Source organism: Dermochelys coriacea, chromosome 3, assembly GCF_009764565.3.
Source record: "Dermochelys coriacea isolate rDerCor1 chromosome 3, rDerCor1.pri.v4, whole genome shotgun sequence".
NCBI lineage: Eukaryota > Metazoa > Chordata > Testudines > Dermochelyidae > Dermochelys > Dermochelys coriacea.
Genome location: NC_050070.1, coordinates 66,907,505 through 66,935,480, shown reverse-complemented (window position 1 = coordinate 66,935,480; position 27,976 = coordinate 66,907,505). Strand labels below are relative to the sequence as shown.

The window sequence follows — 27,976 nt, the reverse complement described above, 5'->3', positions numbered from 1 at the left end:
GAGAGTCCAGTAAAGTTGAATTGTCCCAAAGCCCTCAAATATTAATTCAGATTAAAATATAGTCTGTGGTTTCTTACCATGGCATCACAAATCAAATTTCCCATGTTGCATTCTTGGAAACGGCATGCCTGACTTGTACCATTTAGGTAAACTATAGTTTTTCCTATCACATGGGCAGAAAAATTATTTAGCTGTATCTTCCACTTGTCAACTTCTTCTCTCAAGACTCTATCTAAAATAGAAGCATAGAATGAGGTTAAAATGCTTACTAACCTTTTGTAACTGTTGTTCTTTGAGATGTGTTGCTCATGTTCATTCCATGCTAGGTGTGTGTGCACCGTGTGCACAGTTGCTGAAGGTTTTTCCCTTCAGTGTATTGGGCCGGCACTAGTGCCCTCAGGAGTCATGGGCATATGAATTGGTAAAAGGGGCACCCCCCGACTCCACACCTTTCAGTTCCTTCTTGCTGATAACTCTGACAGAGGGGCAGGAAGGTGGGTCATGGAATGGACATGAGCAACACATCTCGAAGAACAACAGTTACAAAAGGTTAGTAACAGTTTTTTTCTTTTTCAAGTGCTTATTCATGTCCATTACGCGAGTCAACTACCATAAGCAGTACCCCTGGAGGTGGGTTTGGAGTTCATGGACATGCTGACTGCAACACTGCTCTCCCAAAACCGGCACATTGCAGGCCTGCTGGATGATGGAATAGTGAGAAGTGAAGGTCTGAACAGACAGCCAGGTCACAGCTCTGCAAATGTCCTGGATAAGTACCTGTGCAAGGAATGCTGCCAACGAAGCCTGAGCTCTTGTGGAATGAGCAGTCACTGTGGCCGGAGGTAGAACTTTTGCCTGCTCATAACAAGCTCGGATACAGGCAGTTATCCAGGATGAGATTCTTTAGAATGACATGGGTACCCCTCTCAGTCTTTGCACGATTGCTACAAAGAGTTGGGTGGACTTGCAGAAGGACTTAATTCTCTCAATATAAAAGGCAAGGGACCACCTTACATCCAATGTATGAAGGCATTGTTCTTCTGCGGGTCTTGTGAGGTTTTGGGAAGAAGATGTAGAAAAATGTCCTAGTTGTTCTGGAATTGCAACACCACTTTTGGTAGGAAGGGCAGATGGGGGCACAGCTGGACCTTGTCCTTGGAGAACACTGTTTAAGGGGATTCTGACATCACAGCTTTGATCTCAGAGACCTTTATGGCTGAGGTAATTGCCACCAAGGTGGTGACCTATCACGAGGAGAGGAGCAGTAGAGAGCATGATGCTAACAATTCAAAGGGTGGCCCTGTGAGCCTTGACAGGACCAGATTTAGGACCTCAGGGGTAAGAGGTTCATGAACTTGAGGGTAGAGTGTTTCCAGCCCCATAAGAAATCGAGCCATCATCGTGTGGGAGAACATCAATCTGCCATTCACCATGGAGGGTGGACGGCAGAGATGGCTGCCAGGTGAACCTTAATATACGAGAGAGACAGACACTGATGTTTTAGGTGTAGCAGATAGTCTATGGTTGACTGCAGAGAAGATCGGGATGGAGAGAGGTTCAGCTCAGAGGCCCAACAAGTGAAACGTTTCCACTTGCCTTGTCTTGTTTGATTTTCAGGAGGACCTTGTGAACCCATAGAATTGGCGGGAAGGCATACAGTAAGTGGTCTACCCCTGAGAGCTGGAAAGGATCGGAAAGGTAGCCAATGCTGTGCCCATTCAGTGAGGAGAACTGATGGCATTTCCTGTTCTGCCTTGTGGCGAACAGGTTCTCCAGGGGAGGCCCCCACCTCTGGAAGATGACACTGACAACCTCCAGGTATCGAGACCACTCATGGTGAGAAGAAAGGATCTGCTGAGGTGATCTGCCAGGGCGTTTTGGGCTCCTGGGAGATGTGATGCCTTAAGGTGAATGGCATGTTTCATGCAAAAGTCCCATAGCTGGAGGGCCTCCTGGCACAGTGCTGAAGGCACAGTGCTCCTCCCTGCTTGCTGATGGACAACACTGATGCAGTGTTGTCCATCAGGACCTGCACCACACTGCCTGAGATCTGGGGAAGCCAAGCATAGCTGACATTTATATGCAGGGAAAGTTCCTCCTGGGACCAGAGGCCTTAATTCCTGAGACTGCCAAGGTGAGCTCCTCACCCCAGGTCTGATGCATCTCAGACTAGAGTAATGGATGATTGAGGGGCAGCAAAGGGTATGCCTACGATTACTGATCCTGGGTCTCTCCACCAGGTCAACAAAGCGATGGGGGTGGAATCATGAGTGTTGAATCTAGGTGATGTCTTCTCGGGGAGTAGACTGATGCCAGCCACATCTGGAGGGGTCTGAGGCATATCCTTGGGTACTGTACCACATAGGTGCATGCCGCCATGCGTCCCAATAGTTTGAGGCAGACAGGAGCGGTTGTTACTGGGAGGATCATGACGATGGAGATCCGGTCTGACATAGCTCAGAATCTGGCTCTGGAAGGTAGGCCTTGGCCTGGGTGAAATCGAGCACTGCCATGATGAATTCTATTCTCTGAACCAGGACCAGAGTTGACTTCCACTCGTTTATCAACAGACCCAGGGCCTGGAAGGTGGCCCATACTGTACTAATGCTGTGCTCGACCTGAGCCTACGAGTGACTCTTGATCAGCCAATTGTCAAGGTACTGGTAGACTTGCATGCCTCAACATCTGAGAGAGGCTGCTACCACTGCCATACACTTTGTGAAGACTCGTGGGGCTGCCAACAGGCCAAAGGGAAGCACAGTGTATTGGTAGTAGCACTGACCCACTACAAACCTGAGAAATCTCCCGTGACCATGGAAAATTGAGATGTGGAAATAAGTGTCCTTTAAATCGAGGGTAGCGTACCAGGATCCAGGGAGGGAATGATGGAGGCTAGGGAGACCATGCGATACCTCAGTTTGAGATATTTGTTGAGGCGACACAGGTCCAGGATGGGCCATAGACCCCCCTCCCTTGGGCTTCGGGATTAGGAAATATTGGGAGTAAAACCCCTTCCCTTCTCAAGTATTGAGGAGCCTCCTCTATGACCCCTACACAAAGAAGGGCTTGCACTTCCTGGACAAGAAGTTGCTCCTGAGAAAGGTCACTGAAGAGGGGTGGGGGAAGCAGTGGAAGAAAACTGGAGGGTGAAACCGACTGTTATAGGGCTGAGCACCCAATGGTCCGATGCTATATGTGACCACACTGGGCTGAAGGGTGAAAGATGGCCAAAACCAAATGGGGGATGGATCTGGTGTCGAGACCGGTATACCATCCTCGGGCGTACCTTCAGAAGGCCTGCCTGGCCCTGCTGGGATAACTATGCAAGCCCAACAGAGGCAGAGGTAGAAGGTAGGGGTTGGTGTCGCTTATAACCCTTCTTTTCTTTTGTAGGGCTCTTGGAGATGCCATGAGCCTGGGTGGCTGCTGGGACCTAAGATGCTTCCTGGAGGCAGGATACATGTAAAGGCCCAAGGAGCAAAGGGTGGCCCTTGAGGCCATGAAACTTGGAATCTGTCTGTACCCTCAAAAGGGAGGTTCTGAATGGACTGCTCCACTTCATGAGGGAAGCCTGATGAATGAAGCTATGAACAGCACCTCATGGTGACCGCTGACGCCATAGTCCTGGCTGCTGAGTCAGCCGCATCATGAGCGTCCTGGAGGGAGATCCTGGTCACTGCCTTGCCCTTCTCTAGGATGGCTGTGAACTCCTGCCTCAACTTCTGTGACAGGCAATTCTTAAATTTGGACAATGAGTCCCACAGGTTAAAATTGCATCTTTCCAGCAGAGCCTGCTACTTGGATATACTCAACTGGAAGCTGCCCATCAAATAAACCTTACATCCCAACAGGTCTCTTGGCCTCTTTATGTCTGGGGGTAGCACTCAATTGCCCCGTCTGTCCCACTCATTTACCTCCAACACCACCAGGGAGTCCAGGGGAGGGGGAGTTGAGTAAGGTACTCAAACCCACTGCCTTGAACATAGTATTTCTTCTCTGCCCTTTTTGAAGTGGGGACCAGAGAAGGAGTCTGCCATAGTGCCCTGATGGGTCACATCACCACCTCATTAACGGGCAGGGCCACTCTGGAGGGAGTCGCTGCAACCAAGATGTCAACTAGGCTGTGTGCAGACTCCGTGAGCTCCTTGATGTCTAGTCCCAAGTTTGCAGCAACCCTTTTCAGGAGCTCTTGGTGGGCCCTGAAGTCATCCGGCAAGAGCGGATTACTAGGGCCTGCAACTGGCCCATCCAGGGTTGACGAGGAAGAGGCGTGTACCGGAGGAGGGGCTTTCTCCTCTTCCTCCATCTCCACCACATCCATTGGGGCCATTTCTTGGACATCAGCACCAGGGTGAGTACCGGAGTAAAGGTTCAGTGCCGGACAGGAAAAAATGGTAGCTCGCCTCTTGGACACCACCAAGTCTGAGTGGTGGGAAGGGGGACCCAGTACCAGGGGAACCTCCATGGATTCCAGTACTGCCACCTCAGGGGCCCGGTGGCCATGCACCAACTAGGGGGCTGATACCGAAGTCGGGTGTGTAGCCTGGGTACAAATAGGAATTAGGCAGAGCAAAGGATTCCTTTTCGGACTCTGAAGAGGATTCTTCCCTTGGAGACCATGGCAGCGCAATACTCGCTTCCAGGTGGTGCCGGGGAGCTGGCGACCCTTGTATCGGGACCATGGAAGGTTTGCCCGTTGACAGCACAGCAGTGATCGGTGCCATAGTGTAGCTCACTGCCCCTTGAGAACTTCCATCCCCAGTCACGTTGGCTGCCAGGGGGCCTGAAGGGGTCAGCGGGATTGGAAGAGACATCAGGTCCTTTGCTGCGTGGAAAGCCTGTGGGATCGAAGGGGTCTACAGGCGTGTGGTCCCACGGCTGCTCCCAGGAGTTGGAGGCAGGTCCCAGACGAGACTTGGTGCTCTAGGCAGCAGTCGCCAGAGCCATCAGTGGCTCTGGGAAGGACGAGTGGCCCAGCGTGGGTCTCACTATGCTGTTCACTCCCTACTCATCCCTCTTGGGCACGACAGAGTGCCCTCTCTCGGTGCACTGTTTCTTATGCTTCTTCCTTGGCACCGAGGATAGAGAACGGTAACGGGGAGCGCTTTGCGTAGAAGATGAAGTTCTTAGCACCAATTCAGAGCAGCTCGGCTCTAAGACTGGTCTGAGGGCTGCCTCCACGAATAAGGCTTTTAGACGAATATCCTTGTCCTTTTGTGTGCACGGTTGAAGCACCTGCAGATCTGGCACTTCTCTTTAACATGAAATTCCCCGAGGCACTTTAGACAGCTAGAGTGTGGGTCATTCACTGGCATCAACTTGCCACAGGACGCACACAGCTTGAAGCCCGGGGACTGGGGCATGCCCAGCCCCTGTGGCGAAAGTCCCTCAATGACAGGGACAACTGTTAACGGTATTACATAAACTAAACTCTACACACCAAGTCCAATAACTATACAATATACGACAGAAAAGTCCAAACCACTTCTGGGAAAGAAGCCTTGCAAGATGAAGAAGGATCATTCCAGGCAAGCATCATGGATGGTAAGAAGGAACTGAGAGGGCGCGGGGCTGGAGGTGCCCCTTACACTGGTTCATGTGCACGCGACTCTAGAGGGCACTAGAGCCGGCCCAATGGCTGCCACACAGGGAAAAATCTCTGGCAACTGTGCCCATGACGCACACACACCTAGCATGGAATGGATATGAGCACCACGTCTCAAAGAAGAACAAGTCTTCCATTAATTAGACCCCTACGTTCATACAAATTTTATGAAAAATTTGCTCCTTAGTGATTCTAAAATATATTAACCTTTTCTTGCATGAGACCTCATTGAACAATATCAAAATTTACTTTACATGAAATCCAACGGTGAGTGAAATTACAGAGGATCCTAATTGTTAGAAGATTACAATATTCATCATCATAAAATCTAGAAATAGGGGAAAATACAGTTAGGTGAGTGAATTGATCCCCTCCCACTGCAGGATTATTCCCTGTAGTACATTTGCAATTACTTTTGCCCAGTCTTGTTTTAAACTGCCAGTGAATGGGACTTCAACCATGTCCTCTGGGAGACAGGTAGACTCATTGCACAGTCCAGCAGAGGGTGGTTGTTTTTTTTTTAAATGTTCAAACTAAATTTTCTCTTACTTATGATCTCAGTTGCTCCTAGTTATGGCAGCACTACCTTACAAATGTGTTTAAAACACTATTTGCATATTTCAACCCTGAACAATCTTACCAATAATCACTCAAATAACCATATAGGATTACTCAACTAGGAATTAATTTTATATGCATAGCTGTCTTATTAGTAGCAAATTGATGGTTTATTTTCAGAAACCAAACATAACTTGGATACAGCCATCATACAATTTCTCTGATGATTTTATATTGTGTACATCATTTGGCACGTTACAAGGTTAATTTGCAAGCAACATATAAACATTAAGCATACTTCACCATGTAAATATCTAGTAGTCTGAATTATAACATTCACTGACATTGCAGAATTATTATAATGTTCAAGGCTTGGTTTAATTAAACTCATTACATTTGTGAAAACCATGTGACTAGCAAAGTTGATACAGCTTGTCAATTTTGAAATGACCTATTCTTCTATTTATATGTTGGTATTGCCTAAGGGCTTCAACCCACGATCAGAGCCCCACTGTAGAAGACAACGAACAGACAAGCAACAAAGAATACACACCCAGAGAACTCGTAATCTGTACATCAGACAGGAGGCAACCACTAAATGAAACAAACAAACAGGGTGGCTGGGCTGGAAGTATGAGAGATCTATTTACAAAACAAATCATGGAAGGATTTTCCTCCTTCATAGTTTTATAATGTTTGATGAAAAACATGGGTTTTTTGTATATTACTTTTGCATATTGATGTGCTTTGCCTGACTGTATTTAAAAGATCATGAGCAACCCACATAAAACTGCTTAGTTGTTTTTACAATTTGAGTGAACTGAAATGCTTAAGAAAAGTGCTGGCTTGACAACCTCAGAGGTCAAAGTCCTTTCTTTGTCCACAAACCAAGTGCAGAGATACCAAGAGTCCAGAGTTCCCCATCCTGCTCCAAACTCTGTTCTGAAAGAACCATCCTTATGAGATAAGATGTTAGTTTACTCTTCATGCCCATTTAAGCAATATTAAGATTAAATGTCTATAGAATCACCTAAAAATGCTAAATGTCATGGAAATATATCACCTGAATGTCATGAGGAAGCTATTAGTGATTTTACATAGACCCAAAAAACCCTGAACACGTGAAATGTGATAAACTGGAAACTTGTTTGATTGCTGAGAGGAGTCAGTGAAGAAAGCAAGTTATAGCATTATAACATAGCCAGAACTTGATGCCAAAGACGACCAAATTAAGAGGAATGCTAAATTCTCCTGTAGCATTGTACATTACTTTTAAAAAAAGCAATAAAGCTAAAAGTTTAGTTGGGTGATCTATAGGAACTCAAATCTCTGTTTCATATACCTTCAGGAATACTGCTATTTAGCAGAATAGGGTTTCCAGATGTTTTAATTACATTTCCTTGATCATCAAATGTTACATTTAAATAACCAAGATATTTTCCAAAAGCATAGGCTTGTACCACTGGCACTTGCCTCCCATCATCTGACTTCACCAGGAATGGATAGTTGCCAGCTGGTGTTTCACTGGAAGGTGGGGGGCCTGAAACAAAATAACCACACAAGTATTTTATCTTCAGAAAAGTATCAGTAAGGACTTTCAAATATGTTTTTCTTCCTTAAAAGAATATATGCAATATTAAATATCTATTAAGTAATAATTTGGAAATAAAATAAGGTTCTTCAGGACTTGAGTGCAAGGATGTATTTTCTACTTGTAGAAGTGAAAAAGTTGAGTTGATTTTAACCTCTTACTTTGCTGTAAGATCTCTAACTCATAGCAATTAACTGAGAATTAAAACTAAAAAAAAATCATTTTTCCATCATATATAAATTGTTGGATTTTTGCCTTCTGCTTTGTTGATAACTTGGCTTCTCAGGTGACATTTTTCTGGAACCACGAAGCCCAAAAAGCATAAATTTAAGCAGGTGAGTCCTCCAAACCAAATTACTACATCATCATATTATTCCTTGAGGAGATGGACTTCGTACTTTTGTACCGTAAGATATTCATCCAAAAAGGAGAAGAGGCTTATCAAAGCTCCACACATACTTCTCAGTTGAAGGCTTAGATTCTGTTTCATTAAAAATATATGTTTACAGAGGATAATGTAAGAAACAGTAACACTTCCTAATTTTTTAAACTCCTTTAATTAAACTTTTGTCTGAAGGAAATTTTGTCTACCGAAAATCACCTCACTACGAAAAGCATCCCAATCCCAGATTCCAGTTGCTACCCAATTTGTGAACACACGGAAAGAACAACAATTGTACTTTGGGTCCCTGAGTCAGCTATCTTCTGCCAGCTATAAATACTTTTGTGAATGTTGGCAGGACAAACGGAGCTCCTGGAACAGTTCCCAGATGTAACTGTAATGCTGCTAGAAGACTAAGTGCATGTTTATAGCTAGTCTGCCAGAGTATGCATTTCCAAAAATCAAAGCAGAATCTTTGACTCTGCCAAAATAAATTTTTTTTGTCCGAACAGATGAATGCATTTGCCTGGATTTGGTGTAGACAGCTCTCAGAGGTCATTTTAGGCTATCCACTTTTTCCATGTTTACAGAAAAAGTGAGGTCTTTCCAAATTAGAACCCACCTAGATATCCTGGAAGCGCACAAGCATTATTTCATATCCAAGTCGGGTACTTCTTGCCTTCACGTGTGAACAAGACCAATGGAAGTAGGGGGTGAAAGTAGTTTCTGTGTTTAAAGTTATTCATGTGTTGCTTGCAAGGTTTCCTATGTCTTAATTCAGAACTGTAGGGTGTGGTTCTTTCTAAACAACTAAAATAATAAAAGGCGGCAGAGACTGATGGAGAAGAAACTGCAGGGGAAGAGAGAGGGAAATGGAACAGCAGTGTGGTGAGAAGGAACGGGACAGTGTGTTACCATCTTTCTACACACACAGTTAAGTAGGTCCCAAGTTACACAGTGATGGCTGGGTACGTGGGCCATTTTTTCCTGTAACTCACAGAACATTTCCCTTAAAAAAAAAAAATACCTCTTCTGGCTACCTTAAATTTGGCAGAGACTTACAGCTATTTTTGATTGCTTTAAAACAAGCCACTGTCACTTTTATTCATATGCTATTTTTATTAATAATAAATGTGGGTTGTGCTTATTTTCAATAGATTATAACGTAAGAGAAAGAGAGAGAATATATATATAACACTAAGATGAGTGGAAATTGCCAAGAGTCCCTTGAAGACTGGGACAGGGAAAAGAAATCAGAATCTGAAGGAATAGGGAGAGAGAGGGAAAGGGAGCAAGAAGGAAGAGCAATGTCAAGTCACACTCTATGTGACAATTTTGTGGAAACTTTATAGGCTGCTGACAGGAGTTCAACGTTCTTGGTAAAAAAAAAAAAAATGCAAGCCAAAGGACAACCACTTCCTTAGCCCTTGTCTACAGAGTTATGTCAACATAAGACAGCTTACATTGACCTTATTCAGAAAGTGCCTATGCTAAAATGCAGCTCTCATTAATGTAACTCGCCCACTACACCAACTTAACTCCACCTCCATGAGTGACGTCGCGCTTAAGTCAATGTAGTTAGGTCAACGAAGCATCAGTGCAGACATTACATTGCTTATGTTGACTGTTGCTGCCTCGGAGAAGCTTTCCCACAATGACCCACACTACTAGTTAAATTGGTACAAGCGCTCCTAGTGAGGACCCACACCAGAAGCGCAGTGTGGACATGCAAAAGCAGTTTAATTACTGTGGTGCCTGTAAGTCAATATAACTTAGGTTGACTTAATTTAGTAGTATGGACTTGCCCTTAGAAAAAAGAGTTAGTAAATAAGGGCATGTCTACACTTACCTCTGGAGCAATCAATCTAGCAGGGGTCAATTTATCGTGTCTAGTGAAGACACGATAAATCAACCACTGAGTACTCTCCCATCGACTCTGGTACTCCACCGGAGTGAGAAGCGTAGGTGAAGTCGACAGGGGAGCGTCAAAAAATTCTGGGAATTTTTTCCCCACCTACAAATTATTAAGAGTAACAGCAAGTATTTTAGACTCTCCCACAACCTAGTCAATATTGCAAGACAAGCTAGAGGGATATGAAGAAAGAGTATAGTGGTTTTATAGATTAATTCAGATTAATTCAGGGGCAGTGGGGTTAGCCAGAGCGGGGAAGTGAACCAACAAGAGAGAAGAGCAGGTGAGTAAGAAGGGGTAGAGTGGTGAGGGGTTTTAACAGAGGAGGTCAAGAAGCTTGACTTTGAATTTTTCCATTGGTTACTGTTTTTCAGCTCAAAGAGGAGTTGACAGATTGCTATGACATTGTATTAATAATAAATGGACGTCATTGTATGTGTAATGTATCTCCACCTCCAAATTGCTTTGCAGATGTTAGTTAACCCTCAAAATACCCATGCCTTATACTAAAAGCTCCTGAGTGCCTCCTGTGCTTACACTCACTTCCTGTTGTCTTCAAACAGGAGTAAAAGGCAGTTAGCATGCTACAGAATGAGGCCCTCCTCTGAAGTGGGGGTGTGTTTGGGGCAAGGCGAGGGGAGGGGAAATCACTAGCTTCCTCTCACCTGTGTTTTTCCTGTATTTTTGAAATAATCAAAATTCAAAACATTCTGACCAGCTCTATAGTTGGCTGAAAGATTAGAAAAGAACTTCAAATATTTTGTCAATTTTTTCCTCTAGGATTTTTCATTGAAATTTCTTTTTTGTTTTAAATTAGAAAAAAAAAAAGTGACCAGCTTAGGGAGCGAAGTAGAAGTACTCAGAGTGGGCAACACAGAGTCTGTGACTTGCCCAAAGTTACACACAGACAGAGGTGGGATAAGAACTCAGGAAGTTCTGGCTCCTAGCATTGTGCACAGACAACAATGAAACAACAGAGAAGCTTCATACAGTACTCTGACGTGACACAGGTTCATTAAGTGGTACTGACAGCTGATCTATACTGCCCAAGTCTTTTCACACACACCAAGGAGTACTGCAGTGTATAGCCAAACATCTATCATCCTTAATTCTGCCATCTGGCTTGCTCCTAACCCATGTAACCTGCTGATGAGGATCCTTTCTCCAGGATAGGTGCACAGAGTTTTTATATGCACCATCCTTCAAAATGCAGGGATAAGTATATTACCTACAGTTTTGCACTATTTGTTTGATGGGGATCCATAGTTATCTGTAATCTACTACATACTTTTCTATGCATAAAAATATCGTTCTCTTTAAAAGTCTGAAATCGCATAGCCCTGCAAAACTAGAAATGGAAGTTTAGATTATATTGCAAAGGGTAATGTCTCCATTTCAAATGGAACTATGCACTTGTTTCTAGTCCTGAAAGGTCCTATAATGTTATGATTTTAAAACTGACATTGTTACCTAAAAAGGCTAGTTAAAATAAATTTTAGGTGGATTTTTTTTTTTTTAAACTTTTTCTGAGGCTCTCTACATTTGGCCTCATGGTAACTTAGTCACCTATCTTAGCAAGCAGACAAATGAAGGGGAAAAAAATCCTAGTAGCATTTAAAAAAAATTTCCCTAAAGCATATACAGAATGTGACAGTGAGAGATAAAGGTTCTACTGGTACTCATTTGGGATGATCTTGCATAACTTATTTGTGGAGTCACCATTCACTAACTGTGCCCACCCCAAACTCACACTGATAAGTCTTTGCGGCACCACAGCACCATGCATTTTCTCACACACAGTTTGCACGCATATATAATTTCTATAGAATATTTGGAACTTTGTAAATAAGAGCTACAATCTGGGCCAATGTTCAAAATGGAATTTTTTTAGGCATAGGAAGACAGTCTGTGCACTTTTCATTTTCTGGCACAGTGTGACAAATGTTCATGCTAGCACAATGCTTGGCAGTAGCTGGGTAGGCAACAACATAAAAATTTTCTACTCTTCTGTCACTTTGGGTATATATTCAGGATCTGTCCCTACACAGATCCATGTCTCAAACCACTTCTAAGTGTGTTTTTTTGAAGTGATTAAGATTTTATTTTCTTCCTCTTAAAACCCAATATCAGTGGGATTTTTTTTTAAATAAATGTTTTCCCTCATGGACTAAATAATACTATCACTAGGCCATCAAATATTACAAACTACATGTTTTAAAAACCTATAGATACAGAAATAGGTTCTACAGGGTAACAATCAACTACAGGATATTTTGAAAAATAATCAAGTAATATGACTCATTTTATATTGATTAATTTGTTTCACTGATTCCTTTAATGCATGCATCATAGACAAGGTAAATTAAAATATTTTATTTATTTACTCCCTTATTCAGTAAACTTGTAAAACATGTTAGAATCACAGCAATGTAGGGCTAGAAGGGACCTTGAGAGGTCATCCAAATCCCCCCCAGGGAGTTAGGACCAAGTATACCTAGGCCAGCGGTTCTCAACCCATGGTCCAATTAGCACACAACTGGAGCCCAAGTATTATCTGCAGGACTAACTATTATCTAGTACTTTGCATTTGTCCTCACTGAATTCCATTTTGTTGATTTCAGACCAATTTTCCAATTTGTCAAGGTCGTTTTGAATTCTAATCCTATCCTCCAAAATGCTTGCAATTCCTCCCAGCTCGGTATCATCTCAAATTTTATAAGCATATTTTCCAGTCCAGTGTCCAAGTAATTACTGAAAATGTTAAAAGTACCAGACCTAAAACTGACCACTGCAGGACTCCACTAGATTTGTCCACACAGTTGGACAATGAACCACTGATAACTGCTCCTTGAGTACGATGTTTCAACCCATTATACACCCACTTTATAGTAATTTCACATAACTAGGAAAATGTAGTCTCTCTTATAAGAATGTCATGTGGGACTACTATTAAACAAGCTGCGCAATAATTTAGCAGCATTACAGTTTGTGTTGGAGTGGGTCTGTGTTGCACAGGTCATCCTGAATATGTTCAAAGAGTTAGGACACTTCTTACTCACAGAGGGTGTAAAAACTGGGAATGGACTCATGTCATAGTCTCAGTCTCATTTGTCTTGCTTATGGTAAGGATTGCAAAAGCACTACATCTCAATGTGATATGTACTACATATAGTTGATTGGTTTTAATTATACAGGGTGCCAGATCCTCAGCTGCTCTCAATCAAGGTAGCTCCACTGAAATGGCCGATATTCACCAGTTGAGGAACTGGCCACAGTGCTTAGTTACTAGTAAATTACATTTTTACAAAGTCATCTCAGTTCAGTGAGAATTTTCTTTCAATTAATGATCAGTTTTGGTTAAAAGCAACATTTTACTGAGAGATGTAATACCTGTATAAAGAAACGTGTTTGTATGTCCTCCAATTACAACATCCACTCCTCTCACTTTTTGAGCAATCATTCGATCTACAGTGAAGCCAGAGTGTCCTAGTGCAATAATTTTGTTAACTCCCAGCGTGGTAAGTTTATCCACATGTGGCTGCAATGCTTCAATTTCATCTTCAAAGTATATATCCGTTCCTTTAAAAAAAAAAAAGGAGAGAGAGAGAGAGAGAAAGGAGATTATTAATATTTATGAGGTGTCTAAAAATACTTGTGTTTTCACAAGATCAGATTATTGAAACAGCTGATGGACTATAGCCAGAGTCCCACAACTGCTGGGAGCTCTGGCCTCTCATTATTTAAAATGCCCATTTTTGCCATCAAACACGGGATTCTAGGTTGAGAGGTTTAAATGATCCTGAATTTTAGTGGCCCCAGGGTCCCACATTCTTTTACAAAATGAAGCAAACGAGAGTCTTTTAATTAGCTTTATTGGGAGTTAGTTCAGACTTTTAATCTGGCCAGTGTTTTCAAGTACTGTATAAGCAAGATGAACATTTGTGCTCAGTCTACCAACATTTATGAATTGAATTATGTATACTCAACTATAAAACAAAGCTGTAATTCCATGAAAAGATGCTGGTGATACCAGCCAACAGAGCAAAGTTCTAATGGTTTTTGACTGCCATTAGAACAAAGAGAATTACATTCAGGTTTGTCTCATATGCATCATTTGGGTGTAAATATAACATTCTTCTGCAATATTATTTCCTACTGATTTTTCCTTAGACTCTTTCTTCTTCTTCTTCCTCCATGTTAATTCTTCTCCCACAAAAATCTCCCCTCATCCTGGCTCATTTTGTTTGTCTCCTCTCTATTTCCACAGGAGTTCCCTCAGAATCCTGCTGCATTAAATCTGCAGGCTCAGGGCCAAATCCTACTTGCTTTCCATATGCAATTTATCTAATTGAATGAGATGAATCATAGGATTTCTGACGGTCAGTGGTACATAGCAATAGCAAAGATTGAAGTGAAATTATTTCCCTGAAGGGAGAACCCAAAGATAGAGACTAAAAAGGGGTAATGTTTACCCAGCTCACAGTGTTGAGAAATCTTATGGTTTCTCTGAAATGTTCTATTTTATCATTTCAGAATAATTTTGTTTATAATACAAACATGTACTCTCTCTCTATTGTATTTGCTGTATCTCGGTCACACTTTTGATTTCTACAAAAAGGATAAAAGAGCAGCTATCCCAGGTGCTAGGTTCCTTTGACAAAGTTTTAAAATAAGATCTTCTAAGTTACTGATCAATAAATTCCCTTAAACTCTCCGGCCAAAAATGACCAACTAGAAAACAAATCACACAAATTCTACCTCCCATCCCTGACAATTCACCTCCATTCCCAGGCATCTTGGGAGAATACAGGAGCCTTGCAGCATACCCCAGCGATCAACAGATCTAGCCTATTGCATAGCAAAGGGGAGAGTGAGAACTAGTCCAGAGTCCAATGCTAAATGTTTCAAGAAATAAAGAGTTACCACAACAGAGGAACATTGACAAAGCAGTATTATGGGATTATGTAAGCTTTCAAATTGCAACGGTTCTGTTGTTGTCCAAGTGTAACCCAGGATTCAAAATAAAACACACAACTCATTGCTTAGTACCTGGTCACACACTTCTCAAAAGTTTAAATTTAGTTAAAAAAGTTTTTTATACAACAGTTATTCATCTTTTTCTTTGTGGCTCAGCAATTCCATCATTTCTTTTTCAGGGCGTTAAACTAACAGGAAATAAATTTCCTAATTTCTTTAAACTTTAGAAAGAAAATATAGAAAAGGCAACTAAACAGCACTATTTTTTAACAAGAAGAAAAGATAATGGGCTGGGTGCCAAAAGTATTAGGCACATATCCAAGGATAAAATAGCTGACAAATGTTCTCCATTGAATATTTCTACTATTCTACAGACAGGAGAAGTTATCAAGATACTGAAGTAAAAAGTTATGCGCAAAAATGTGATTTACTATTTTTCAGCACAAAATGCATGCTAAGCACTTCACAGTACAAATAAAAAGACATGGTCCCTATTCTACAGATCTTACAATACAACGAATAAATAAATACTGTCTTGCTTATTTACCAATACTTGGGCAACTGTTGTAGGAAAAAACCTAGTAGGGTGACTCAAATGTGGCAGGTGGATTTAGTAGTGCATAGGACATCTTTAAAAAAAATTACCAGTTAATAGCTTCATCGTTTGCGCTATGAATTATTAAAGTAGCCTTCACCCACTGTTTCCAGGTATTTATTAGCAATCCTTTCTGAGGGAGAGAGAGAAAGCGAGTGAGAGAGAGCACTATGGGAACATTGGGATGGAGGTCCCAATGTTTCAAAAGATTTATTATTATAATATGGTGATAGTTATGAATAGACTGTGAAGGTGGTAGCAGTAGTGATGAAAGACATCTAGTGATAATACAAAACAAATTTATATAAACTTGCAGAGAAAAATGGTGGTGTAAAAATTCACACTTTATTCTAAACAGTAGTCTCTGATGAGCTGGAAAGACCTATAAGAGCACAAGATTTTGGGGTAATTTAAGTGAAATCTGAGAATAAACTCAACTGAACTACCTGAAATAAAGTGTGTCTATTAGACAAGACATCTTCTTGGAATCCAATCTCACAGTGACTTACTTTTTGGATTAAGGAACTAGATTAATGGTTAGCTCACCAACCCACAATTTCAGCCAGGAGCTTATCAGCACCGCAGATTGCTAAATCATTTGTGACAAACCACAGTATGCAGAAACTGAAGGCTTCATTCACTAAAGAGGTGTACAAGTAAAAAAGGAGAGAGTTACAAAAATTGTGTTTGCTACAAACAGTGGCCCCTAGAAAACTCCCTATTAATGCCAACTGCTTTTGGATTCCTCAGTTATACCACAGTATGTACTTAGTCTGTCACTGCTTTAGCTTTGCCTAAGAAAGTAATAAGCCTTCTATCTTAATACTACTCCTCCTCTTTTGGCTCCTTATTGGGCCTTTCAGTACATCTCTATGTTTTGCTACAAATTTATTAAAATATGTCCTTTTACTTAACAGCAGTTGTAATTCACAACCATCAAACTTCTGCTCTAATATCTTTCTCAGCTACAGAAAGGCTAATTTGAAAGTCCGTATTGTGCCTCTCTCAAAATAGATAAACTATAAGCTAATAAATTTGTTAGTCTCTAAGGTGCCACAAGTACTCCTTTTCTTTTAGCGAATACAGACTAACACGGCTATTACTCTGAAACTATAAGCTGTAGCTCACGAAAGCTTATGCTCAAATAAATTTGTTAGTCTCTAAGGTGCCACAAGTACTCCTTTAGATAAACTATGACACTGTTTCTCAAGAATTTATTTTAATTCCTAGCATGTCCAATTTAGCCAACTTTCTGGACTGCCTGGATGAGAAACCAGTGCTCAGAAGATACATAGGCTCTGACCCAGGTGCTTTCCCACATTGCTTCATGGATATTATACAAGCAGGGATATTGTGCAAGCAGAAATGCTAGGGGCTGAGACTGCCAACCTCCCTGGTTGGGTCAACACTCATAGGTAAACATTTGGAACACATCAGTTAAAAGAAAATTTGTAAAGTGCTGTATTATTTGCCACACATCTTATGCATGTATATTCATAACTCTCTTCATACCCTCAGCACTATAAGCGTCTCATTTTTCACAGGCAAAGGAAGAATAAATTTTCCTTGTTATTCCTTAGAGGAAAAGGATGGACTCAAATAACTCAACCTCTTATATCAGAAGGCAGATTAAAAGTTTCTGTTGACCATAGAGAGGTCTCCTCTGTGGATGTGTTTAACCATTTGCATTGGACTTTAGACTTTTGTGTCAGTTGTACATTTGAATACTTGGTTTAAATATTATCATACCTTCCCTATTCTGGGCTAATTTACACCTTCATTTTTACAGTTATGATGTTATTTCAGTAAGTAATGGACAAAAAAGAAGTAATATCTTCCTTGTATTGAAGAGTGATTTTTTTAAAAAATGCTATGTTCAATGCATTTTAATTCCACTGCCTGTCTAGTTTAAAACCAGAGGGGAATGAAAGGTCCTTTTATTAGGCATGGAAGTGGCTCTTTTGCACCTATAATGATGTCTTACACCTGATTAAAAGGGCAAGGTAAGAAACTAATGTGAAAATGGTGGTTTTATTATTCTAAAATACAATTATCTGTTCTTAAAATCAAAAGTAGGCTATTTTTATCTCATTGCTTTACACTAATTAAATAAGTCTTGATCACTGGAACAACTTCTTTGTCAGAAGAGGATGAGTCTATGCTTCATCACTTCTGCTGTCAATCACTGAAAGAAAATAATTGTGATTCCTTCTGTAGTCTAATTGCTGGTATATACTTGAGATGCCAAAAAACACCGGGGAACAAATTCTTCCTTCAGATACACATATGCAATTCCCACTGACTTTAGTGGGATTTGGGCATGTGTCTACCTGAGGGCTGAATTACGTTCCTCAGAATTCAAAATTGTCAGATTTTAATAAAATCTGTAAAAACACATTTTCCTTAATTATACAAGATGTATTCATGTCTTCAGGCTCTCTTATGTGGCCAATAAGGAGAAAAATATATAAACTTTTTTTTTTTTTAACCATTGTAAACTTAACACCCCTTTAGAGCAGTGCTTCGTGTGTTCTAAATGGATCTGTGTATGGAACACATCTTTTCATATAACTCGAACATCCAGCAGTTAAAACCAGTCAGCTGAAGAATACAAATACAAAAGTTCTACAAGCAACTAAAACCCTTCATCAATATTTATTAAGTCATATTAAGAAATGATATATAGTTAAAATTTTAGCATTTGACTGTTTAAGAACATAAGAATGGCCAAACTGTGTCAGATCAAAGGTCCATCTAGCCCAGCATCCTGTCTTCCCACAGGGCCAATGCCGGTGCCCAAGAGGGAACGAACAGAACAGATAATCATCAAGTGATCCATGCCCTGTCACCCATTCCCAGCTTCTGGCAAACGGAGGATAGGGACACCATTCCTCTCCATCCTGGCTGTCAAGGTGCCTTCCCCACTCTGAACTCTAGGGTACAGATGTGGGGACCTGCATGAAAGACCCCCTAAGCTTATTCTTACCAGCTTAGGTTAAAAACTTCCCCAAGTTACAAACTTTGCCTTGTCCTTGAACCGTATGCTGCCACCACCAAGCGTTTTTAAACAAAGAACAGGTAAAGAGCCCACTTGGAGACGTCTTCCCACAAAATATCCCCCCGAGTCCTACACCCCCTTTCTTGGGGAAAGCTTGATAAGAAGCCTCACCAATTTGTACAGGTGAACACAGACCCAAACCCTTGGATCTTAAGAACAATGAAATATCAATAAGGGTCTTAAAAGAAGAATTTTAATTAAAGAAAAGGTAAAAGAATCACCTCTGTAAAATCAGGATGGTAAATACCTTATAGCGTAATCAGATTCAAAACACAGATAATCCCTCTAGGCAAAACCTTAAGTTACAAAAAGACAACTTATTTTACCAGCCATTAAACAAAAGAAAATCTAACGCATGTTCTAGCTAGATTACTTACTAACTTTACAGGAGTTGTAAGACTGCATTCCTGATCTGTTCTCGGCAAAAGCATCACACAGACAGACAAACCCTTTCCCCCCCCGCTCCAGATTTGAAAGTATCTTGTCCCCTCTTTGGCCATTTTGGATCAGGTGCCAGCGAGATTACCTTAGTTCTTAACCCTTTACAGGTGAAAGGCTTTTGCCTCTGGCCAGGAGGGATTTTATAGCACTGTATATAGAAAGGTGGTTACCCTTCCCTTTATATTTATGACTCTGGCTAATAGCCATTGATGGACCTATCGTCCATTAATTTATCGAGTTCTTTTTTGAACCCTGTTATGGTCTTGGCCTTCACAACATCCTCTGGCAAGGAGTTCCACAGGTTGACTGTGCAGTGTGTGAAGAAATACTTCCTTTTGTTTGTTTTAAACCTGCCACCTATTAATTTCATTTGGTGGCCCCTAGTTCTTGTGTTATGAGAAGGATTAAATAACTCTTCCTTATTTACTTTCTCGACGCCAGTCATAATTTTAGAGACCTCTATCATATCCCTGCTTAGTTGTCTTTTTTCCAAACTGAAAAGTCCCAGTCTTATTAACCTTTCCTCAAACAGCAGCCATTTTATACCACTAATATTTTTTTTTGCCCTTTTCTGAATCTTTTTTGAGATGAGGCGACCACATCTGCATGCAGTATTCAAGATATGGGCATACCATGGATTTATGATATGATAGAGGCAATATGATATTTTCTATCTTATTATCTATCCCTTTCTTAATGAGTCCCAAAATTCTGTTCAATTTTTTGACTGCCTCTGCATATTGAGTGGATGTTTTCAGAGAACTATCCACAATAACTCCAAGATCACTTTCTTGAGTGGGAACAGCTAATTTAGACCCCATCATTTTATATGTATAGTAGAGCTTATGTTTTCCAATGTGCATTACTTTGCATTTATCAACACTGAATTTCATCAGCCATTTTGTTGCCCAGTCACTTAGTTTTGAGAGATTCTTTTGTAGTTCTTTGCAGTCTGCATGGGACTTAATTATCTTGAGTAGTTTTGTATCATCTGCAAATTTTGCCACCTCACTGTTTACCCCTTTTTCCAGCTCATTTATGAATACGTTAAATAGGACTGGGCCCAGTACAGATCCCTGGGGGGACACCACTATTTACCTCTCTCCATTTTGAAAACTGACCATTTATTTCTAATCTTTTAACCAGTTACCAATCCAGGAGAGAACCTTCCCTCATATCCCTTAACAGCCTTTGGTAAGGGACCTTGTCAAAGGCTTTCTGAAAATCTAAATATACTATATCCACTGGATCCCCCTTGTCCACATGCTTGTTGACCCTCTCAAAGAATTCTAGTAGATTAGTGAGGCATGATTTCCCTTTACAAAAACCATGTTGACTATTCTCCAACAAATTATGTTCATCTATGTGTCTGACAATTTTGTTCTTTCCATAGTTTCAATCAGTTTTCCCACTCCTGAAGTCAGGCTTACCGGACTGTAATTGCTGGGGTAACCTCCAGAGCCCTTTTAAAAAATTGGCATTACATTAGCTATCCTCCAGTCATTTGGTACAGAAGTGGATTTAAATGATAGTTACAGACTAGTTAGTAGTCCTTCAATTTCACATTTGAGTTCCTTCAGAACTCTTGGGTGAATAACCATCTGGTCCTGGTGACGTATTACTGCTTAATTTATCAATTAGTTCCAAAACCTCCTCTAATGACACTTCAATCTGGGACAGTTTCTCAGATTTGTCACCTAAAAAGAATGGCTCAGGCTTGGAAATCTCCCTCAGATCCTCAACTGTGAAGACTGATGCAAAGAATTCATTTAGTTTCTCTGCAATGGCCTTATCATCCTTGAGTGCTCCTTTAGCATCTCGATCAGCCAGAGGCCCCATTGGTTGTTTATAGGATTCCTGCTTCTGACGTATTTAAAATTTTTTATGTTATTAGTTTTTGAGTCTTTGGCTAGCTGTACTTCAAATTCCTTTTTTGCCTTCCTAATTATATTTTTACATTTCATTTGCCAGAGTTTATGCTCCTTATTTTCCTCAGTGGAAATTAAATCCTACTTTTTAAAGGGTGCCTTTTGCCTCTCACTGCCTCTTTTACTTTGTTGTTTAGCCACTGTGGCTCTTTTTTTGGTTCTCTTACTAGGTTTTTTAATTTGGGGTATACATTTAAGTTGAGCCTCTACTATGGTGTCTTTAAAAAGTTTCCATGCAGCTTCAAGGGATTTTATTTTTGGTACTTTATCTTTCAATTTCTGTTTAATTAACCTCCTCATTTTTGTGTAGTTCCCCTTTCTGAAACTAAATGCTACAGTGTTGGGCCACTGTGGTGTTTTCCCCACCACAGGGATGTTAAATTTAATTATATTATGGTAACTATTGCCAAGCTGTCCAGCTATATTCAAATCTTTGACCTGACCCTGTGCTCCACTTAGGACTAAATCAACAATTGCCTCGCCTCTTGTGGGTTCCAGGACTAGCTGCTCCAAGAAGCAGTCATTTAAGGTGTCAAAAAACTTAATCTCTGCATCCCATCCTGAGGTGACATGTACCCAGTCAATGTGGGGATAGTTGAAATCCCCCATTATTATTGAGTTTTTTATTTTAATAGCCTCTCTAATTTCCCTGAACATCTTAAAGTCACTATCACCATCCTGGTCAGGTGGTCGGTAATATATCCCTACTGCTATATTCTTATTATTCAAGCATGGAACTACTATCCGTAGAGATTCTATGGTATAGTTTGGTTCATTTGATTTTTACTTCATTTGATTCTATGCTTTCTTTCACATATAGTGTCACTCCCCGACCAGCATGACTTGTTCTATTTTGTACCCTGGTATTACTGTGTCCCATTGATTATCCTCATTCCACCAAGTTTCTGTGATGCCTATATCAATATCCCCATTTAATACGAGGCACTGTTGTTCACCCATTTTATTATTTATACTTCTATCATTGGTACATAAGCACTTTAAAAACTTGTCACTTTTTAGCTGTCTCCCATTACATGATGTAATTGAATGAGACTTTTTTCATTTGACTGTTTCTCATCAGATCCTACCTGTATTTTATCATCTTCCATCCTCTCCTCCTTCTTAGGACATAGAGAATTTCCATTAATAGATCTTCCCCCGTTTAAATGTACATGGTTTGTTCCTGCTTTACTAAAGAAAAGCATACCTGGATTTGAAAGGAAAGATGTTTCCTTAGTGGTATAGCCAACAACTCCGATTTTTTCTGAACCAACATGTAGTATTTTATAAGGCTGAAAATATCCAGTGATCTTGGATGCTACTGATTTGCTTGCCTGAATGTTCACACTCAGAATTGAAAAATTAACATTTTTAAGTAGTGGATCCAATAATCCATCCAGACCATTATCAAACTCATGGTTCCCCAAAGCCTACGAAAAACAAAAAGGAAAATTATTAGACACTGCCCCCAAATAATCACTATAAGTGCTCTCTCAGAAAGTACATACTGGGCATTTCTGATAGTACAAAGTTTTATTCTAGAAAAGCGCATTCCTACCATTTTCCAAACAATATTCTATTGTTTTGCACTAACACAATCATATTATATACATTGTAATACTTTTTCTTCTGCCTCCTAATCTCCCTTACACCTATTCCAGCTCTGATGCTAGCTTCTGGTACCAAGGAGATGCACCAACCCTGCAGCTATTCAGTGCTGTGTGTTGAGGTGTGAATGTCAAATTTAAAAACTAGTATAAAACATGACACAAGAGTGTGCGCTAATGCATATTATTGGACTAGAAGGTGAGCAACCTGGTTTTGTTAACTGCTAATCTTTTTCATATGTAAGAAATTAGCAGTTAAAACAACCAGGCTGACATTTTCGGTAAACAAACTACTATGGTTGTTTACCATACTGATGGCCACATTTTGGTAAACTTTCATTTTATTCTAACATATTATAACCCCAATAATATCTAACATGAAAACACCCTATTGTATTTGTGGCAGATATGGAAATTTCCTGCAATATCCTTGGCAAACCTTATCCAAAGAAACTTAATTCAGTAGGATTTAACTTAAGTATTTTAGGAGATCATTGTATTAAAAATGCAAACGTGTTATTGTAGGATTGTATGCAGCAACTCTGGTGCAGTGGGGGAAGGGGAAAAACATGCCTAATATCTCTCCGGGAAGTGTTATGAGCTTCAAAGAACAAATGTCCCAGACAAAAATGAACTTTTAAAGTTAATTGGGTTTCCCAGGAAATATCTAAGGGGAGTTGTATGCAAAGGTCCCTTCCCCTGTTATGCAAGAACTCAGCCTTTTGAAGCTTTACCCTGAGGAGGGGACTTTTGTCTGCTGATCACCTGTTACATGAGTACAAGATCAGAGGCCCATAAAGGAGCGACTCACTGATTCATGGCAGTTCTTTTTCTGAATGTAAGATGAAGACAGAAAACCCCCCTGGTGGGGTTTAAAGACTGATCATCTGCCAGACCCCTTGTTGGAGCTGGGGTGATTTCTGGGAAGCTTATTAACATGTGTTAGGCTCGGTTATAGTTTTAATGTTTTCTCTGCAATGCTTTCAGCATAAGAATAAACGTGCTTGCTTAGAAAGGGCTGTGTGATAACTTACAGAGGAGGCCAGTTATGCCTCTGAGGAGAAAGCAAAGCAGGTCTGTTATGGCAGTTTGACTTTCTGGGGTGCTCACAGTGTAGACAGGGTACTATGCAGCCAGGAAAAGCCCCCGGTCAGGACAGGAGGCAGAGAGACATAGGTCTCCATCCAAGAGAGGCGACGGCTGGGAGTTGACAGCCTAAGAGTGTCAGGATTATCAAGGGGGAATCTGGATGCAGTTGCCATGAACTGCGACAGTAGCCAGTAGCATATTTGTATGTTATCACTTATTTGTATTATATCACCTATTCTTACAAGAATTAAATGATATCCCTAAACTCTTGCCATCTGTGAAATGAAAAACTGCACCAAAACCAAGCTGAAATAATGTAATTGACTTCAGTGAGGCCATGATTTCACCCTCAGTGTTAACCTGCGAAGTGGGTACCAATGATCAATGAATACCATATGTATATCCTCTACTGAGTTGAAGAGTCCTTCTGTATCCTGAAGAAAGCTGTGCCAGAATACTACATATTTAGGGCAAGCTTTTGTTGCTGAGACAGATCAGTCTTATGCAGAAAGGAACTAAAATCACTTCACATTCTCATTGCATCATCCTGCTTTTCAAAAAGAAACAAGGAACATATCTATATTGGCAAGTACCAGGATAAGTGTAAATAAATGAATAAATAAAAATCAGATTTTTTTATTTAAAATCAGATTTTTAAAATACAAATTAAATACATTTTTCTTTTTTTAAATAAACCCATTTAAAGAGGAAATTCTGACAGTCACATTCCTGGGCAACTGCACCCGTATTCCCCCTTCATGGTCCATCAAGGGCACCCACTCTAGGCTCCCAGCTCCTCATCCATTACTTCTCTTTGGCAGAAACCTCTCTCTCTCTCTCTCTCTCTCTCCCTGTCCTGACCAGAGATTTTCCAGGCTGCACAATTGCCTGCCTAAACCGTAATATTCTCAGCAAGACAAACTACCTAAACAGTTCAGCACCTGCACTTGGTTGTCTTTCTGAAGACTATGCACAGCTTTAATTGACAGCAGTTACAGCACCACTCTAAGCAAGCAAATTTATTCTTAAGGTGAAAGCATTACAGAGAAAACATAAAAACCTCACACATGCTAAAATGCTTACCAGCAATTACCCTGGCCCAACTCCAAACTTGGGTTCTCGTAGGAGTCAGTCCTTCAAAACCCACAACTGGGTTTTTCTGCATGGTTACAAGTTCATAGCTATCTCAGATTCAGAAACAGAACAAACATGAATAGGTCAGCCTTCCCTTGATACAGCTTGGGCCTTTGATCTTACCAGGTGATCACCAGACAAAGGCCTCTGCTCAGGGTGCAGCTTCCAGAGGCTGGGTTTTTGCAAAACCAGAGACGGAAATTTGCATTAACCTCTCCTCAGGTACTTCACATATATTGTCCCAAAAGTCCACTCTTTTCTTGTACATTGTTCAATATAGGTCTTTGATCATCCAGGCCTTACAATACCAGGATATTGTAAGAAATTGCCTTGTCACAACAACTTATATTAAGGCCTAAACTTACTAAAATCATTTAAATTAAACACAAAATAATATTAAGCAGTACATGTTTGCTGCTGAAGTTGCTGAGAAAGTCAAACCACTGAACTGCTGGAAGTCACAGGCTAAGCACCTGGAACTAGAATGTGCTGCAGTGCTAAACCAGCATTTGACTGCAGTAGCCTCTTTGGCATTTGCAGAGAATATATTTTCTTCATTGCAGTTGATTCAGTTCAATGACTAGTTCATGCAAAGTTACAAAATGGATTACGAGTTCCAAAATGCAGGAAAGCTTGTTTTCCTCTTCCACACTATGAATAAAAATGAGGTGTGATGAGGGCTTGTCTATGTTACCCGCTGGATTGACGGGCAGCGATCTATCCAGCGGGGTCGATTTATCGCGTCTAGTCTAGATGCAATAAATTGACCACCCAGTGCTCTCCTATCAACTCCAGAGCGAGAGGCAAAGGCAGAGTCGACGGGGGAGCATCAGCAGTCGACTCACCGCAGTGAGTAGATTTAAGCAAATCGACTTCAGCTACGTTATCCACTTAGCTGAAGTTGTGTAACTTAAATCGACCCACCCCCACCAGTGTAGACCAGACCTGAGAATGAGAGTTACCAGTTCTACAATCTTGAAAAAAGAAAAGCAGTACTTGTGGCACCTTAGAGACTAACAAATTTATTAGAGCATAAGCTTTAAAATGCATCCGATGAAGTGAGCTGTAGCTCACGAAAGCTTATGCTCTAATAACTTTGTTAGTCTCTAAGGTGCCACAAGTACTCCTTTTCTTTTTGCGAATACAGACTAACATGGCTGCTACTCTGAAACCTACAATCTTGAAAGACACGGTAACCAGAAACAAATCCCTACCTATAACTAATACTTCCTTTATTTAATATATCAGTTTGTTTTTAAAAACACGCTGTGCATTTAAAACTTTTTTCTCGTGTATCCAGCACATTGAAGATAGCTTTATTTAATTAATACAAAATTAAAATGCAAATATAGCACACTGTCGTGTTAAACGTAAACTACTAAAAAAATAAAGGGAAAGTTTAAAAAAAAAAGGCAAGGAAACTGTTTCTATGCTTGTTTCATTTAAATTAAGATGCTTAAAAGCAGCATTTTTCTTCTGCATAGTAAAGTTTCACAGCTATATTAAGCCAAGGCTCACCTGTAAACTTTGGAAAGAAGAACCATAGTGTTGTGTTCAGCGTTATGAACACTTCACAGTCAGGAACAACCTCCACTCCGCAGGTCTTCCTAACTCTGTGGTACCTCCCCTACCTTCTCTCGCCAACATTCAAGTGACCAGGCTTTCAGATCAAGGCAAATATTGCCTCGCCTTTTGCCGCAGGATCACGACACCCTTCGCTGCTTCACCAGGCCAACCCCAGGGTTGAGCTGGGAGCTCTGCCTGCCCCTGTCTCCCAGGGGCCCCGGTGGTTCTTACTGAGCACCAGGCACCTGGCGAAGCGCTGCGACGCCGCGAGCTTTAGAGGGTCCATTTCGAAACACAGGGGGGCTATTTCCCTGCAGCTACGCCCCCGCCCGCTGCGCCCTTCCCTGGCACACACTCCCCCCCCTGCATCCTGCCTCTCCGGCAGCCCCCCAGCCCAGCAGCCCCCCCCCATCGTGCACCACTTACGCGCACACACCTCCGCTCTCGTGGCCCCCAGGTTGCACTGGAGCCGCCCGCCCTTGCCTGAGCCCGCGGCCCCCCCGCGAGGCGAGAGGCGCCTGCCCCTTACCATAGCGTCGTAGCCCAGGAGGTTCATGAAGCGGACCACTTCCCGCCCCTTGAAGTAGGTGAACCACACGGTGCCCTGGTACTGGTCGCCGGCGTCCAGGAGCAGCACGTTGGGGTGGGTGGCTCGGATCTCGCGGATCTTGGTGTATCTCCGCGCCACCCCGCCGTAGCAATCCGGGGGGCCGCCGCTGGAGCGGGTCTGGCACTTGCCGGAGTCGCGGCCGGTCTGCTCCACCCGCGCGTGGACGTCGTTGGTGTGGAGGAGCGTGAGCTGGAAGGCGGCCCGGGCCGCGTGCGCCAGGCACAGCAGCGCCGCCAGCCCGGGCCAGGGGCCGCGCGTCCTCCCCATGCCTGCCCCGCGCGCAGCTGCTGCGGCTCGAAACGGGGCCCCCTCGGCGGGGTAGCTGCGAGGAAGAGCCATGGCAGGTACAGAGGGGGGGTCGGCGGCTCCACCACCCTCCCCAGAGGGTCTGAGTGTGGGCGGTTAAAATAATCCTTTGTGCTCCTGCAGCTGCTGAAGTGAGGGCAGGCGCGGGGAGAGCTACAGGATGTCCCAAGGCTGCCCTCTCCGAGGTGAAGTTGCACACAATGTCCTTCCCCTGCCTCCTTCGAAGCGGGGCGAGTCCGGGCTACTGACACACTGTGTGTAAATCGTGCCGGGCCCTGCAACTGCAGGAGGCCGGGCTGGCCAATAGACTATGTAGTCCCGTCAACAGGACGTGATTCAGGCACCGGGACGGCTTGGCCAGCGGACTGTTTGGGTTGGAGATCACTGGCTATTTGCAAGAACTGTACTGGCTGGCGGCTCCTCCTAGAGCACCTGCAGTGCCCGCCCACTTCCTCGACATGGTGACAGGCTTCAGAGGGGGGTAGCCCTGTTAGTCTGTATCAGCAAAAACGATGAGGAGTCCTTGTGGCATCTTAGAGACTATCGCATTTATTTGGGCATAAGCTTTCGTGGGCTAGAACTATAGAGTAGCAGGTATAAATACCACAGCACATGAA

The 27,976-nt window shown here is 41.8% G+C and overlaps 1 protein-coding gene across 1 annotated transcript in view; it reads right to left on the bottom strand.

Moving 5' to 3' along the window:
• Positions 1-27,729, bottom strand: part of NT5E (5'-nucleotidase ecto) — a 43,368-nt gene extending 15,639 nt beyond the window's left edge. Inside the window, exons 1-5 of the mRNA XM_038396754.2 lie at positions 26,973-27,729; positions 22,255-22,477; positions 13,439-13,627; positions 7,506-7,703; positions 78-232 (exon numbers count right to left, since the gene is read on the bottom strand). Of these exons, the coding sequence (XP_038252682.1) occupies positions 78-232; positions 7,506-7,703; positions 13,439-13,627; positions 22,255-22,477; positions 26,973-27,392 (1,185 nt within the window). The 5' untranslated portion in view covers positions 27,393-27,729. The remainder of the gene's footprint in view (positions 1-77; positions 233-7,505; positions 7,704-13,438; positions 13,628-22,254; positions 22,478-26,972) is intronic.
• Positions 27,730-27,976: the final 247 nt, after the last annotated feature.